The sequence below is a fragment of the Zonotrichia leucophrys genome, chromosome 18 (assembly GCF_028769735.1).
Source record: "Zonotrichia leucophrys gambelii isolate GWCS_2022_RI chromosome 18, RI_Zleu_2.0, whole genome shotgun sequence".
In the NCBI taxonomy this organism is placed as follows: Eukaryota; Metazoa; Chordata; class Aves; order Passeriformes; family Passerellidae; genus Zonotrichia; species Zonotrichia leucophrys.
The window spans coordinates 3,888,124-3,905,474 of record NC_088187.1 but is presented as its reverse complement, the minus strand read 5'-3'; the positions used below and the strand labels follow the sequence as shown (position 1 = coordinate 3,905,474).

General features: G+C 40.9%; 1 protein-coding gene across 9 annotated transcripts in view; it reads left to right on the top strand.

The window, feature by feature from the left end:
* The window catches only part of TNRC6C (trinucleotide repeat containing adaptor 6C), a 102,928-nt gene that overhangs the window by 10,363 nt on the left and 75,214 nt on the right, over positions 1–17,351 (top strand). For all 9 annotated transcript variants that reach the window (XM_064728799.1, XM_064728807.1, XM_064728803.1 and 6 more), the window contains exons 3-4: positions 11,006–11,105; positions 11,652–11,673. In XM_064728799.1, coding sequence (XP_064584869.1) covers positions 11,043–11,105; positions 11,652–11,673 — 85 coding nt within the window. In that variant the 5' untranslated portion in view covers positions 11,006–11,042. The remainder of the gene's footprint in view (positions 1–11,005; positions 11,106–11,651; positions 11,674–17,351) is intronic.

The window sequence follows — 17,351 nt, the reverse complement described above, 5'->3', positions numbered from 1 at the left end:
TTTCACCTGCTGCTGACCAAGTGATTGGGCTCAGAAATAATTGAGCACTGGCACCTAACTGTGATGGAAGGGGGAAAGGAGGATTAGGTGGAAATCCTTAGAGGTTAAATGGTGCATCATTGTAGTAACACAAACTTGATTTTCATTTTTTTTGTCAATAGAGGAGCATGAAGGCTTAGCTTTGCTTGCTGGAGGGCTCTGAGGGTTCACTGCACAGTGCTCCCAGCTGTGGCCTGTCCCTCCTGACCCCGTTGTCCCTTCAGGATGACAGGTGACTGACTGGCTCCACCAGCCTCCCTCCCTGGGAGTGGCAAAACATCCTGTGGAGCTGCTGCTCCTGTTCCAATTTCCTGGCCTCCTACATTGCAGTCTCTCTGTGCAGCTGCCCAGGGAAGCAGAGCTCCTCTAAATTGTTCTTGGAGTTCAGCTGCATAGAGCCAGCTGCTTGCTTGTGGCTCCTGGGTCAGCTAAAGGGTGACACTTGGTCACTGAGAGGGACTGGCACAGGGCTCTCATCTTCTGAAGTATTTCCAGAAACCAAAATAGCCAGCAGTATCTGGAGAGACAAACATGCTGTGCTCTTGCTGAGCTGCTGGATTCCAAAGCTGTTTTCCTTTGTGCATTATGTCCCAGGAAGATTGGGGACGAGCTGTGGAGCAGATGCCAGATCAACTGCTGGTAACTATCATCAGGCCTGGGAGGGAATGGAAATCTGGTTATCTGCACCCTTCACTGTGTGGAGCTTAATTTTTCCATCACTCTGTTTGCTGGGGGAGGAGTCTTTCAGAGCATGTTTCTTGCTGTTTGTAGCCTGCTTTCAGTGATGAATTTAAGGCAAGCTTTTTTTTTGGATGTGTGGGGCTTTTTTACTTTTGGTTCTTGCATAGCATGAGTGATGCCCATGGGCTGGGGTGTTGTCAGCAGATTGAGGGAGTAAATTCTGGTATGGTTCATGCCTGAAATACACAAATGGCTGAGGTTTGGTGTAGAACTGGGTGCTAGAACTGCCCATGGCCACATTTACCTATAACTCCTTGATCTGCCCCATGTTGGAGCTTGAATGTGCACTAATATCCCAGCAGCACTCCCACAGGAGAGGGGATGGACCTGTGTGCTGGCATCCCTGTGGGATTATCTACATGAATCTCTTCATTTGGATTGCAACTTCATGATTGATCAGGTGATTGTCCCCACTTGCTGTGCTTTGATTGGTGTCATGTGTCTTGGAGTGCAGTTCTCAGATGCCTTTTAAATCAAATGTCACTGGGTGATGAGTTCCAAGGGTGCAGTTAATGCTCTCGTGCTGCATGGGAGCAGGCTGGAGCTGGCTCCACCTGGAACAGGGATGGTGTCAGTAGGAAATCCTCTGCAGTGTCACTTTTGCTCAGTAATGAAGGGTTAACAGCACCTGCAATATTCCTGGTTTTACTCCAATGCTCTCCTCAGCACCCATCCCTCTCAGCTAACACACCAGGAGAAACTGGAGTGTTTAACAAAACCAAAAGGAAGTCTTTAGATGAACAAAAAAAAACAACTCCAAACCCTGCAAACATTTACTGGAACTTGGCAGTGCTCAAATATGGGCTCTTCAAACTTCTGGTTTACCAGTCATAGTTCATCTGCATCTTTAGTTTATAAAACCTTTTCTTCTCTGGAATTTCCCTCCTCTTCCAGTCATTGGTAATAACCAGTAGAAGCTAAAACAAGGCCAGGCTGGTGTGCTTTTGAAAAATATCTTGAATTGAATGATAGTAACTCCCTGTTCTGCTTTATTTTTGTTCTAATCTAATCTGCTTGAGTGGTTATTTACCTTATGTGCACACAAAGGAGGGTCACAGTAAGTTAACACTGGCTGAGCTGGAAGCTTCCAGTGGGAGCCCAGGTCCTGCAGCACACACCAGCTGCAGTTCTTTTTCTCTTCTTGGGGTCCTGCCAGGATTTTATTGCTCTTCAACCAATATTCCAAAGTGACATCTTAGAAACACTGTGTGCTACTGAGACAGAGCATGGAACACAGAAACTCTTTCTGATCCTGGAATTTCTATTTTACACTTTGTAGGAGCAGGATTATTAATTTAATCTCTTGGACAACCTAAAATCTGCCTCTAGTTTCACCAATTTTAATTGAGTGTGTTGCTTTTCACACCGTGTTCTCAGCTAATGCTGTGATGTTCTGGGTTGGTTTTGAATGGCAGCTCCATTCTGCTCCTGCAGAGACTCCAGGCTGGGTGGAATTTCTGAGTGGATGCAGAAATCTGGCTGCTGCCTCTGTTCAGATCAATTTTCTGTTACACATTTCAAGATAAATTCATCAGAAACTGGAGGTATCAAAGTCGCAGCCCACATCTGTTAGCAATGGATGATATCTTGATGTTTCAGAGGAAGCAATTTCCTGTCAAGGCAAATAATCTATTAATGAGGGTTAATTGCAGGACAAGGACATAATTGGACAGTGAGAAACCCCAAAACATGGCATCAAGAAATCATAAATTGAGGTCAAACAAAAATTCTCATTGAACTTCACTTATGACTCCCCACAGGAACAAATTTTGAACCCAGACTTTCAAATTACAGGGTGTAATTTCAATCTGTGTGCTCACAACTGTGAATGTAACTCCTCCATAGATTTATCATTTTGTGCACAGGGTGTGACTGGGGGCTTTCCCCCCACTAATTCCCTGGAAAGGAGATTGTAGGATTTCACTTTGTACATGGGTAGAGGCCTCCAGTTCTCTGGCTAATTATTTTTGTGTTTAGGAGTTGGTGTGGCCTCATATCAATTTTGCTTCATAAAAAAGAAATAATCTCTTCTTTTTATGTTTTTCCTCTTCTCCGAATGTATATTCATAAAGGTTTGATATACATTTTAATGTTGGGAGTTTTTAAAATGCTTCAGTGTGGAGGATTTTTCTTTACCTAATCCAAATCTTCTTTGTTGCAATTTAAATTCAGTGCTACTTACCACAGCTAAAGGAGAAAGATTTTACTCCTTGCTTCTCTACCTGTGTCTTTAGCACCTTTTTGAATAACAGGGTTGCCATCTCGTTAGATAAGTGAAGTTTTTTCCATTTGTGAAGTGCTTTTTTGATTTCTTTGGTGCTGTTTTCTGGGCTCTCTCCAGCTGACCTGTGTCTCTCTTGCTGTAAAAGTCCCAAACTGGACACAGCACATCAGCTAAAGAACTTCTGACCATCTGTGATGTTGCTTTGCCTTTGGAGTGAAATCCACTGCAGCACCTGCTTTTTTGTCTCCACAAAACTGGTGTTCTCCCACTTGTTCCCTATGCTGTATTTATATAGGATTTTTCCTGCCAAACATGGTACCCTGTGCTTTTTCTCACTGATTCTCTGCCTTTTTGAGTTCATCAGGGTGTTCTGAATATTGTCCCTCCTTAATTGTTTTCCAGTCCCATGACTTGATATATTCTAGAAACTAAGTGGACACATTTTCCCAGCAGCCAAGTGGTTCATTAAAATTTTACTGCTGGACATGTGGCACACTGCAACAGAAATTCATCAGGTCCCTGCCTTGGGGGAGGGGTTTTGTGGGTTTTTATTGGTTTCTTTTTATTATTTTACATACCACTAATTTTGGTATGTACCTTAAATTACTAAATAATAGTTCTTAAAGTGATTAAATAATAAAGCAATCATATTCCTACTAAAAAAAATCTCCATGTGGATTGAAAACTAGTTTGGTTGCTTCTCTTTCATCTTTTCCAAAAATACTAGGACTGTGCTGTAGGGAAAAAAAATTAGGCTTTTTTTTTTTCCCTCCACAAATCCTTGTTAGCTCTTGCTGATATTTTTCTCTCTTCCCTGTAAGTTTTGTGCAGTCTTTGCCATCTGCTGCTTTTCCAGAGTGCCATCCATCCACCTGCTCGTGCTTTAGGTACCCTGCAATGACTTAGACATGGTAAAATGTCAGCAGGCCCAGCCAGGGGGGAACATCCCATTTCTCCCAGGAATTTTTAAGCTGTTCTTGCCTTTGCTGGCCTGATTTCCTCTTTGGAGTGGTAGCAAAATGTTTATCTCCATCTCATTTTCTTCCCTGCTATATCATGTAAGTTTTTCTGAGAAGCCAAATCATCTCAAATTTTGGGAAAAGGGACTTTTAAACACATCTTGAGTGTTTTGCCTGTATGGTTGTTTGCTTCTCTTGATGGGGGAAACTTTTTTGTAACAGTTTTGTGTTAGGAAAGAGACCTATGGGACTTTTTTGGTCTTCAGTTTGTTGTTTATTGTTATCTTATGAAAAGTTTTGGTACATTGTCTGTACTAGATTTAGTGTACAGGAAAAGCACTGTAGGAAGACAAAGACAACATTAAAAATATTCCATCTTATTTATGTCTATACTAAAAATCCTAAAATTTCTCACCTGTGGTGGTGTTTACAGGGGTCTGAGGATGAGGGAAGAGATGAGAATGTTGACTCCATGTTTCAGAAGGCTTGGTTTATTATTTTATGATATATATTATATTAAAACTATACTAAAAGAATAGAAGAAAGGATTTCATCAGAAGGCTAGCTAAGAATAGAAAAAAAATTAATAACAAAGGCTTGTGACTGAGACAGTCCAATACAACTGGACTGTGATTGGCCATTAATTACAAACAACAACATGAGACCAATCAGAGGCACCTGTTGCATTCCACAGCAGCAGATAATCATTGTTTACATTTTGTTCCTGAGGCTTCTCAGGAGAAAAAATCCTAAGGAAAAGATTTTTCAGAAAACATCATGGCTACTCTCACCTAATAACAAGCTGCACTATTCTCTATTATCTGTTTTACACTCTAGTAAACTCTAGTCTATCTCAAAGTCTTAGTAGCCCTCTCTGTAAGCAAAAATTGAAACCAGTACTTCAAAATATTCCCTGTACCCCAAGTTCCCACATCCTGGAGCTATATTGATCAACCCTTTGGTGGGAAGGAAGCCAGAATGGACCATTGCAGGGATGGAGGTGGAGTGTGGGTACCCAGAACATCCCTCTGGCTCTTCAGCATGGCCAAGACCCTGCCAGGGGGCTCAGAGACCCTGGCACAGAGCCCAAAATGCCTGTGTGGGTTTGATTATGACCCGTGGAGCAAATTACCAACCTTAAATGAAGATCTGCAAGCCATGACAAATTAAGTAGAATAATAGTGAAGTTATCACAAGGTGAAAAGTAGATTTTGGGTTTTTTGGAATGGGGGTTCAGGGGGGCAAGATGGAGGGAACTGGGCATGTCCAGCCTTTCTCCTTCTTCTTGGCCTCCATCTTCTGCTGTGATGTTGGCACTTTTGGATTGGTTTAGAGTAGAAGCTTACTGTCTAACATAGGTGATAGGTATTCGAAAGTAATTGCAAACATTGTGTATGTAGTTTTTAGTATGAAGACATAACACAGCCCTGGGGGCAGGCAGAGTGCCTGGAACTGTCCTGCTGAAGGACCTCAGCAGGGCAGGAGAAAATTTTTTATAGATAAGAAACAATAAACAACCTTGAGACAGAGAAATGAAGAGCTCTGACTCCTTCCTCAAGCTCCAGGCTGGGAAAAGAGACTTTCTAACAAATCTCGGGGTCACTCTGAGCAGCAAAACATCCTGACAGTGGAGCAGGAGCAGCCTGGCTGTGGGTGCTTTGCTGCCCCTGGCACCAGCTTGGCCAGAGCCCCATGAAATCCCTGGGAGCAGAGAAATCCCTGGGAGCAGAGAAATTGCTGGGAGAGGAGAAATCCCTGGCAGAAATCGGTGTCGTCACCGCGGCTCCGCGGCCGTTGTTGGCCATCTGTTCCCCGCTGACCTCTTTAGGGAGGGCTGAACAGAGAGAAAAGTGCTGTCACTTCAGCCCTCCCAGGGTCATCTGTCACTGCTCCCCCTTCCCCAGCAAGAATCAAAACTAATATTTCCTCTTGCATGTTAATGAAGCACTTTAAGGTTGGTTTGTTGTTGCTTTGTGCTCATATTTTTCTGGTTTTTCTCAGTTTGTCCCTGTGTGTTTGCACTGGGGTTTTTTTTCATATTTCCTTCTTATTTATTTGACCTAGTTTTGCATGCTGCTTTCTTTTTTGAGGTGATTGGAGAGCTTGTAATTAGGGACCAGCTTGACTCTTTTTGATTAATGACTGAGCCTGGATATCAAGGGAACAAAGCTGGCACTTTACCAGTCACACCAGCTCCTTCCCTTCACCCATATTTACTCTGCAAAGGTCACAGAGCTGCACCGTGCAAAGATGAAGCAGGAAACAAAATTAGCAATAGGCAAATACAGATTTTTGGTTTATCTGTTCCAGCACTTGTGAAAACAAGGATTGCAGATGCTCTGGTGACCTCCTGCTTTGTGTAGGATTCCTGCTGTACTTGTGGGTATCTGCATTGTTGTTTAAATTCCTGGTGACTTCCAAGAAACAGCACCTGCCTCTTCATATGGGAATATGGGACATATTTCAGGTGTCCTGAAGGAATCCAAGCCTGCCTTTCCAGAGTTTGATACTCTTATTTTGATGTTAATTTTTAATCCCATTTCATCACCACCCTTCAAGCTCTTTTCTGCCCTAAAGATTTCAGCCACTTCTTTCTTACAATGGGATCTTGAAGAATTTCTTAAGTAGTCATTTTCTTCCTTTCTGTTTAAAACTGTGATACCAAATTTGGAGAATTTGTCTTTGAGAGCTCATGTCTGTGCTGTCCAAACCCTCTTATCACCTGTAACAATACATGGGTCTATGAATTCCTTCCATAAAACCTCCATACCCTGCATTTGGATGATTATTTGCCAGTTCCTTACAATTCTAGTTATAAGATTTTCTTTTATTTTCCATTTTTTTCCCCGTGCCATCATCACTGTTAGTAAAAATACCTGTGCAGGAATGCACAATGACCTCTTGTATGGTGAGGAAAGTCAAAACCAGAGCAGTGCTTGAGCAGCTGTGTGCAAATTATGGATTGGTGTCAGTAAGAGCAACTTCCACCACTGTCAGGGGAGTTTGTTCCAGCATAAAGTAGGATTTAAGGTGCAAGATGTACCTTGGAATTAAAGTGTGGTGGCTAAACCAGACAAAGGCATCTGTAGGCAGGGATTAGGAATGCTGTGCTGAAAAGGCAGTTTTCCTATGTTATTAAATAAACCTTCAGCATCTTGCTTATACAACAAAATTAATGAGGTTGTTGAGGTTAGGAGCAGTGTGACATGGAATGAGAGGAGAGACAGGTCTGTGTTTAGCCCTCAATTACTGCAGGAACTTCTGAACTCTAAAACCCTGTGTGGGCAATAATACAAATAGACTCTACCTGAAGGGTGTTGAAGAACACCGTTCCTAAAAGGAATATTGCAGAATATGCAACATTCATCCAAAATGTCCCCTCAGTGCTGATCCACAATGCCAGCTGTGCCTTAAGCTGTGGAAGCAAGAAAACTCAAGTTCTTATTTAGCTAGATTTGTTAATTTTTTAAAGGGATTAATAAACCTTTCAGCAGCAGGCAGTGTGACAGAGCCACAGTGCTGGAGTTGTTGTGGCCATGACCTGAGCTCCTCTTGCTTTCCTGCTCTCAGGGAGCTCTCAAGCACATCCACTTTAAAGATAACCTTGGCTTAGGCTTGGATTTCATGAGCAATTTGCAATCTGTGAAAACACCACTTCATTCTGTAGTAAAACTCCTTGCTCATAAAAATCCCTCCCCATTCAGATCCATATGTAAGAACAAGGCAAACTCCTACAGGGATATTCTGAGGCACTCCTGCTTTAGAACATGAGCTTTGTATTCAGAAATGTTTTAGCCTGTTTCCTGCAATAAAGATTAAATTGTCGCTCAGGAAGCAAAGCTGCAACATGTGCCTTTGACAACGTAATCAAACTTTATATAGCCATGTTTTTATTGTTTTCCTTTTGTTTTGCTCTTAGATGACTAATTTCTGCCTAAAAGTGACAGCAAGAGTTGCCATCTGAGAGGCCGCTCGGAGCTTTATTTCTATTTTAAGCATATTTAAAGCACATGTATTCACAAGTGTCATTATGTAAATCAGGTTTGAAAATTGAGCTCCATTAAAAATTGCAGTATCATTTTCTGAGCTAATCCAAGGCTATTTTAATCTCACAAATGAAAAAATAACCCCACAACCAAACCTCAGGTTTTTGTGAGGAGCAGCAGTTCTACCTCTGATGTTGTAATTGCTGTGCTAATATTGTCATAAAATACATTGGATTCTTAGTGGAGCAAAATGTTTGCTCTTCTTGGATTTGGAAAATCCACTAGCCTGAAATTTGGAATATTTGGAAATTCCACTACATTGCCTGGAAACAAAAATTGATAGTGGAGTCCAGTGTAAGGAATGATTTTGGCAATGGTGAAAGTGTCCAACCCTTTAAAGGCTTGGCTGGACCAGATAATCTTTAAGATCCCTTTTAACTTGGTATTTTAGGAAAAGAACTTGATATTAAAAAGGAGGCTTTAAAAGGAAGTTGGGTAATAGATAATTTATAGCTTAAAGAAAACTCTGCATGTTAGGCAGAGTGGTGATGGTGGTTTGTTTTTGTGTGTGGTTTTTTGTTTTTGTTTTTAAATACTGCCCTGAGTATTGAAGGGGATTTAAATGTAACTGTGGTGTTCTGGAATGGCTGTAATGGCATGGGGTTTCTTAAATACCAGCAAGAGAAAACCAAAAAGTTTCTCATTTTACATGGACTTGTTTCATTCACCTGCTTTCAAAAACCAGGAAAAGCTGAACTTCCTGTGGCAATAGTGTGAGAGCTTGGGGGAGTTCACTGGAACTGGGCCTTTGTGGAGTCTGCTGTGACTTGGGTAGGGAGCACTGCAAATGAAGGGAGTGGATGTTGTTTCTTTGTAGTTTCTGAGGTCCTGGGGACTTCAGTTCTCCGCTGAGCTGACAGGGATAAAGGCAAATCTGTTACAGTTCCAACTCAGTTTCTTTTGGCAACCAAAGTCATCACTTTTTGCAAAGTCCTAGAAGAAGGCATTTAAAAGTACAGTTTCATGCAACTTTGTCTTAAATGTGATTTAACAATTTTAGATCCCCACCTGCAGTTCCTGAGGGCAGATATTTCCCAAACCTCAGTTTATATTACAGATTTTAAAAGGTGGCCCCTTGAGACTGGCAGAAGCTGAGCAGTTGTGAATTTTTGGCCATGACAGAAGGTGAATCAGTGGTTAAAAACCAGATTCTTAATGCCACGTTCTCCACTGAGCTAACAGGGATAAAGGCAAATCTATTACAGTTCCAACTCAGTTTCTTTTGGCAACCAAAGTCATCACTTTTTGCAAAGTCCTACAAGAAGCCATTTAAAAGTAGTTTCATGCACCTTTGTCTTAAATGTGATTTAACAATTTTAGTGTAATGCACATCCCCACCTGCAATTCCTCAGGGCAGATGTTTCCCAAACCTCAGGGTTTAAAAGGTGACCCTGTGGGACTGGCAGAAGCTGAGCAGGTGGTGAATTTTTGGCCATGACAGAGGGTGAATCAGTATTTTAAAAGCAGATCATTAATGCCATTCCAGCTGCCTGGACCTCCAGTGGTGCACCAAGAGCTTCCAGATGTGCCCAACCTCTGGCTGCTGTTCCAGACCCTGGCTCTTGCCATATCTCTCACTTCTGTAAATAGGCTGAGTGCTGTAAAGTGCCTTAAAAAGGCACCAACACCTAAGTTTAGGGCTGTGAATTGCGTTCTGTAGTGTTTATAGTTTGGGGTGACACAGGGAAAGGGAATCTGCTTTTAATTTAGTCTGGAGCTCCATACAGGATCTGTGTAAGCATTAAAGCATCTGCATGGCCAGGATCAGTATTTACAGGCAAGGGAAAAAGCCAAAATATCAGAAGTTACAATGTTCCCTTTTTTAATAACAAAGGGAAACTATGTAGGAAAATGCAAACTTGTTAAGAGGCAAAATGTTTCATGGGGAATGTTTGAAGACACAATGTGCAAAATCTGAAGAGTGGTTTGTTTTCTCCTTTAGGTAAAGAGCAGTCTGACAGATTGTGACCAAAAATAAAAAGTTTTATAATTAAAAAACTCTTTTTTTAAACAACAACAAAGATCCAAACAAAGAAAAGGGAGGGGGACTGCAGGCTTTGGCAAGTTAGATGTAAAGCGATAGTAAATTAGGCTAAAAGTGATCTTGAGGAGTAATTGGAAGGCTTTGAATCTAATAATAGTGATGGTAATGGCTTCAACCCATCAGAAACAGCATTCTCAGAAGATCTGTGAGGCTGATAAATGATCAGGACCTGAAGAGCTGTCAAGGAAGATAAAGCAGTTAGAGAGAAGTAAATGAATTATTTGCACTGGTATTTATTGGGAAGGATGTTGGGAGGGTCATTGCTATAACCATTTATTTCAGTGATGGACATAGGAAGCAGAGAAAAGGTTTCAGGTGGGTTTTCTTCTTGATTTGGAAGGATTCAGGTTAATTTTTAATCAAGATGATACTGGAACAGTCTTGTTTTGCATTAATGCAAATTCTTCAGCAAGAATTTATAGGATGAGCACAAAATATGATTATTGGAATTCATCTGGGCCCTAGTTTACAACTCTTGAGCAAAACTGATGCGTGTGGAAAATTAATACAGCATGTGTTTGATCAAAAAGAGAAAAATAGTTGCAAAGTAATGAAAATAATGTAGTTGCTCATGATCTTCAAGGTGTATTGTGAATCACAGCTGCTGAAAGCCAGCAGAACTTGCATTCATTACTTGGGTTTGTTCCTTTTTTTTTTCCAGTTTCAAACTTTCTTTCCCCAGGATATGCTAATATTAAACAGTGCTTATGAGTGATTGTGGAAAGAGGTTCCAAATAAAATCTGTCCTTTCTGAATTCTCACTGCCTGCTATTTTATTTGTTGTGAGTTTCAATTTTGGAACAGCTCTTTTTTAGAGCTTTTATTGCAGCATTAGAAGCAGCCTTTTTTAGACATGAGATGTAGAAAGTTAGCAATGCAAATATGGATTATTCACCTTCCTAGAGAAACTTCATCTTACTGAAAAACTCTTCCTAACCTTTGTTCTTATCAGGGAGAAAGAACAAGAAACACAAGAAGAGGAACATTTGATGGAAGAAAAGAAAAAGAAAAAGCAGGAAGAAAAGAAAAAGAAGGAAGGTGCTCAGAAAAAGGTTTGTTCATGTTCCTGTTGTAATTGATGCCTTCACTTTTAAATGTGGTTGTGGTTACTGATGCTGCAGCTCCACTTGTGGGAGTTTTAATTTGAAATAAGACTTGATCGCTGTCTTTTCTTGTATAAAAATCAGGTATCATAAAAAGTTCCAGATAAATTATAAAATAAACAGGTCCTCTGTGCAAGGTGGGGGTGTGGGTGGATCCAAAGGGATGCTGGATAAAGTCACAGAAGTTCATTGTGCTGGGTGCTCCAGGGTCCAGAAGGGCTCTGCCCCCCAGGAGAGGGAAGGCTGGCTGGGTGGAAGGAGCTGCTGCCCTCTCTTGTCATTCTTTACATTTCCTCTTTGGCATCTGCTTCTGGCTTCAGGCAGACATTTCTATCACATGGAGTTAAACTGAAATTCTCTAGTCCTTAAATGAAACAAATGCCAGATTTATGTAAGCAGTTTCTGCAAAAAGTTAAGCCTGCAGCCCTATAATTGGTAGGTATCATTTGCAGTATTGACAAGTGGTTGATTTGTTTTGTTCTTCTCTTCTTTCAGGCTGCTGAACAAAAAACCAAAGGTAAATTCATGTTTATTCTCTGTGAAATGTTTGATATTTTGATAAGCTTGTTTAAAAAATGTGCTTGTACTTTGTATTCATTGTGTCTGTTTAATGAGGGGAGTATATCTTACTAGGATTGTTATATTCCTAAAGTTTTGTTGGGATTCTCAGCATAAGCTGTGGCTTATCTTGCTGGGTGTATTCTATGGCAGCCTTTTGACAAGAATATATGGATTAATTTTCTGTGAACCATAACACAGCATGTGTCATCTCTTTTGTCAAGACAGATGCAGTTTTCCATTTAGTTGTTAGTAGTTATTTATCTGTTTCAAAGACAAGTAATTGCCCCTTTCCCCTTGCACAATTCAACTCAATTTAATGTGTAAACTCAATTCATGGAGCTTAGAAGAAACTATTTCCCCTGCTGCCACCACTGCCTGTTTTTCTTTCTGTGTGGCTTTTCTGCCTGGGAAGTGAGTGGAGCTGCTTTGCAGCAGGGTCAGGAAGCAGCAGAGGTAAGAAATGCCTTTCCCTTTGGGGGCACTGGGCTGCCAGCTTCCCTGGGAGAAAAGTTAATGAAGCTGTGCCTTTCAGAAAGGTGAGGAAGAGAGGCAAGGTAATGTCTTTCTTCTGCATCTGATGGCTTACAGAGCTTTTTGTGTCTCAGTTCTGAGGCAGCTCAAATGCATTGTCATTTCTTGGTGGGTAATTAGGTGACAGCCAGGCAAGTGGAGCTTCCCAGAGTCCCAAAGAATGAGAATTAGGGAAGAGCCAAGCCTGACATAAGGGCTGGACTAAACAACTTATGTTTCTAACACTTATGATTTATTTCTGTTTCAAACACTTATGATTTATACAGCAGAAATGAAATATTACTTTGATGAGATGAATTCAGAAAAATAAAGTAATAACGGCATGATGAAGATACTGTAACAGTAATTTATCAAAACCTTGTCCTTTTCTTTCTGAGTTTTTCTTATGTAGAAAGGGAGAGGTCAGAAAGTTTTAGTTTATATTCTGTAGCATCTGCACTGTGAGATTTCATGTCATTTGTAACACTGGATTTTACTTTCAGGAGAAGGGAGCAGAGGTATGTGGGTCCCACCAAAACTTAGGTACATGAAAAACCTTGGAATTTAGATACATAGGAGCAATTTCTATCTAAATGGAATATTTCTATTTTCACAGCATTGCTTGTTTTGTTCTCTGTATCAGCTCATTTCTGTGTGAAAAGGTTTCACTGTTCTATAATGGATTATAATGACTTTTTAATATCACAATTCAGCCGCAGATGTTTTTGCTGTCAGGGTAACTAAATTCATTTTCACGTGGTAATGCAGTGGCTCTTCATTTCTGTTACGAGTGAGACACAGAGCCTTCTGCTTTCCCTCTGTGGGATGTTACTATTTCTGTCTGTGTTGTGACAGCTTTGCTTTTAATTGCTTGAAACTGCCACGTTTAAGTTTCTAGTTAATAACCTCAGTTTTTCAGGTATGCTTGTGAGTTTGTTTCTTTCAAATTTAGGGACTGCATTTCTCCATCTGTTAGATTTTTTTGTTCATTATCCATGTATTTTAGCATCTTCTATTGCCATAAAATATGGATCAGGGAGAAGACAGCAGTGCATCAGGATAGTTATGTTAGAGATTAAGCAGCTTTGGCATTTATTGTTTCATCTGTGAGAGCAGTGATGCAGCTTTTTGTGGTTCAGCATCACTGGAAGGGGAGACCTGTCCTACAGAGAGCCCAAACCTCCTGTTCATGCTCAGGGCAAGGGCCAGGGGTTATTTACAGTCCTGTGAGTGACCCTTCTTTGAATTTCCTTTGTCTGGCAAATACTCCTTGCTTTTCAGGTTGCTCTGTGGAAATGTTTTATTTCCTCTTTATAGTGCAGTTCCTTGCATTTATCTTTAGGAGGGATGTGCATGAGCTTATAAAAGGTAGCAGGAATTTCTTAAAATAGATAAAATATTAATACAAAATTAATGAGAAGAAAAATCGGACCGAACATTTTTCCTACAATATTCAGAGTTGACTGTAAACTTTATTGCATTGCTGCACCAAGTGCTTTATTCAGATACATTTTTGAGGATAAGTGACACATGCTACTAGAACTAAAAGGCAGCACAGGGATTATCATTGAATTTAGTTAATTTATTTCCTATCTGTGGCAGAGCAATTAAATTAGTTGTGATGACAGCATGGCACAGCAAAACTGAGTGAGTGGACTGCAGCAAGTAATGCATGCCAGTGAGCAGGATGTATTAAATCAGAGATTAAAGCTGGACATTTTGCAAAATGTAGATTTTGGTAGGTGAGATCTTTATAAATATTATTTAATGGAGCTCTTTGTGGTAACTTAAAAAAAATTTGCTTAATTTTATGTGTGTGTCACTGAGTTCTGCCAGTGGGTTGCCATGGCAGTGAGAGGTGCTTGCACTAGTTGGGTCCTAGTGGAGAAAAAGAACTCACACAAGTGTGCAGGTGGGATCTGGCAGGGTTTTTCAGTTTGTTTTTCAGCTGGCTGGGGCAGGGTGTTTGTGAGGAGAAGGCACTTGGCTGAAGTGGGTAGAAAGGGCCAGGTGGTGAGGCTTGAGAGGGAGGGAGGAGTTGGCTTCTTCTGTGCTAGAAACCTGTGACCAAGGTCTAATTGTTTTTAATTAATAGTTAGTTTTTCATGGATTTGTCTGTCTCAGAGGTGTGGAGTTGCTGTGCTGGCCAGTAATGGACTCGTGTGGTTTGTTCATGTAGCTCGGAGCTGGCCTGGGCTGCTGCAGGTTCAGTCTCTGGTGAGGCCTCAGGAAAGAGAAGGGAAGAAGGAGGAAGGAGGTTTCCTGTGGGGGTGTGTTTGTGGTGTGTTGTCAGTTCAGCCTTGCTCTGAGGCCTCAGCCCCAGCTGAATGTTTCCATTTGTGATGTGGAGCCCAAACCCTTCCAAAATAAACACACATTTCCACCCTTAGGGGAAAGGTATGTGCTGCTGCTGGAGCCCAGGCTAGCAGTGCTCCCTCACACAGCTCTTGCATCCACTGAAATAAATTCTTTTCTCTTTTTTAACAATGATCCAACCCTTTAAATCTTCTCTACAGCTCCTTCAGTTTCTATTTTTTTCCCTGCAGCGTTGTTTGCCTGAGTATTTTTGTGAGGCTGGATCTTTTATAAATACCCCGTTGGCAACAATTCTAGGGAATGTGAAAAGAAGAGAGATTGGAGAGCTGATAAAGACCTGAAATGTTTCTCAATTACTTGAAAACAAATGAAAGTAGTCTTCCTGTTCAGCTGGAGAGAAGCATTGCAGAATTAGATGAGGTGGGAAATGAGCAGGTTTTTACTGCAAATTCAAGTTGTTGTTCTTTTATGGTAATTTTTTTTCAGAACAGGACTATTGAGCACAGGCTATTAGTGTTTATTTTACATGTATAAACTCTTGCCAGTTTATGTGCACTTGATCAAGAAACTTTGTGTATAAAGGCTTTTCTAATGAAAACATTCAGCTGTAATTGTGAGCTCTGTTCTGTGTGGTAAAGGGTCACTAGCATAGGAATGGCTGTTATTTAATAACCACAGGGGCTTTCAGGGAGCTGGGCTTGTCATAAATACTGCCAGGGTGGGTTTTGCTGCCTGCTTCTCTTCCAGCCATCCTCCTGCAGGTTTAGTCAGCACAGGTGATCAGTTCCTGGCCTGCTCCACTCCCACCTCAGCTGAATGCATTTGTTTAAAGCTGATACAAAATAGCTTAAGTGGTTTGTTACTCAAACATCCACCCCGGTAATTGAAAGGCAAAATATCCATCCAACCCTCCAGCTTTATATGCAATAAAGGTAAGTGCTAAATCTGCAAACAGAGAAGTAAAAACAGTTAAGACTGTATACTGCAGTTAGTCTAACATAAAAAGTATTTTGGTAAATATTTTTATTAGAATTGTTAGCTGGAAAATATTTTTATCCCTTTACTGTAAAGTACAGCTGGTCAATCTGTGCCTTTGAAAACCTCCATGATCCCTGCAGGTCTGTCTGGCACGTTCATGGCATGAGACCAGGCAGGGAGAGGTGGGCTTTCCAAGGGGAAAATGGGAATTTCAGCTCATGCTGGGGAGTGATGGAGCAGGATTGCAGGAGCTGGAGGGGCTGCAGTGACCCTGGGGCTCAGCACTGGCTCTCCTCTGTCCCAGAGGTGCAGTGGCTCCTGAGCTGAGCATCATCCCCTTCCATCTGTGCTCTGTGAGGAGCTGTCTGGGCTGTGTGCCTTGGGACTCCTCAGAGTGTGATGATTTTAATATGCAGCTTGCAGAGTCAGGGAGCTTGTCTGCAGGCTGGGAGATTGCTCTGCCAACGTTTATGCTTTCATACATTTTATTCTGGGGGACTGAACAGAAATCATGTAACAGTGTGTGGTTGCTGGGTAAACCATTGTGGTGTCACAAATGTTGGCATACTTCCTTCAGGTTATCTGGCAGAGCTGGATATTTTAGCTGGAGGAACATGCTCTGCTCTATTAGAAAAGAGAGTTAAAAGGAAAAAAAAAGAATAAATGAAAATATCTAAGACTCTATCCCCTGCTCTGGCATTTCTGTTGGGATGACAGGAGTTGCAGCATACCTGTTTCCAAAGCTGGGTTATTTTTATTTCCAAATCAGCCATGTAGATTATTGCATATCTGTAAATTGATTCTTTACTTACCCTGCCCAGATGGGCTGTTACAATTTTCTCAGCCTGTGCTCATGTGTGTGTGAATCACCTTCCTGTAACCTCCATTCTGCTCATACAGAAATGAAGTTTGTGTATATTGATAATATGCTCCTTCTGGCTGTGGTAGATGTTACTGATGTTTAGTGGTAGTTCCATAGGAAAAAGGGAAAATGAAACTCTTTTAGAGAATCTCATCAGGATTTTAAGTAGAATTCTGACAGAGTGTAACACAATCAGTCTTTTTTCAAAAGAAAAGTCTTGAGTTTTTCTAGTTCGTGTCATATTATTGTAGGAACCAGCAGAGGCATTTTCCATAAGATTAGAAAATGTGTTCCAGCCTACAAATCAGGTATGATTTACAACAGATTTACAACCTCTGACTCATTTGAGTATTTATAGCTTGTGCTGGAATATCTGCCTCTGTCATCTTGTTAGTTAAGTGCTGTGTTTGTACTGAACTGCTGCACATTGTAGTGACAAAATGTGCCATAAATCATCATTGCAGAAGGAGGGGGAGCCCTGCAATAAGTTCTTCAATTAGATCTTAATATGCAGTCACTTGATAACTTAATGATAACCTGTGGCCATACGTTAAGGCTTTGTAACACAGAAATGTTTTCTTTTTGATAAACGTTATCATGGGGGTGTTCTGCTGCTATAAGTATCTTTAAACAAACATGAATTTGTTCATAAAACCCACTGAGATATCACTTCTCTGATAGAGCAGTAATTACCATTTTACAGCCTGCACAGAATAGAGGATGGAGGTAATTTGTGAGTCCAGCACTGGGTGAAGAGGAGTAGAAAATGCAAAAAGATTGAAGCAGAGAGGAGGAGTAATTGCATAGTCAAGGAGACAAAGCAAGAAGGATGAGCTGGGAATTGGAGTTAAAATACTAAAGAAAAAACTTCACTTTCCTACCTGCTTGTCTTTCAAGTGGAGTGACTGTGAGGTATTTAATAAGCTTTTTGCTCTCACAAGTGCAAGAAATATTATGAGTATCTTCAA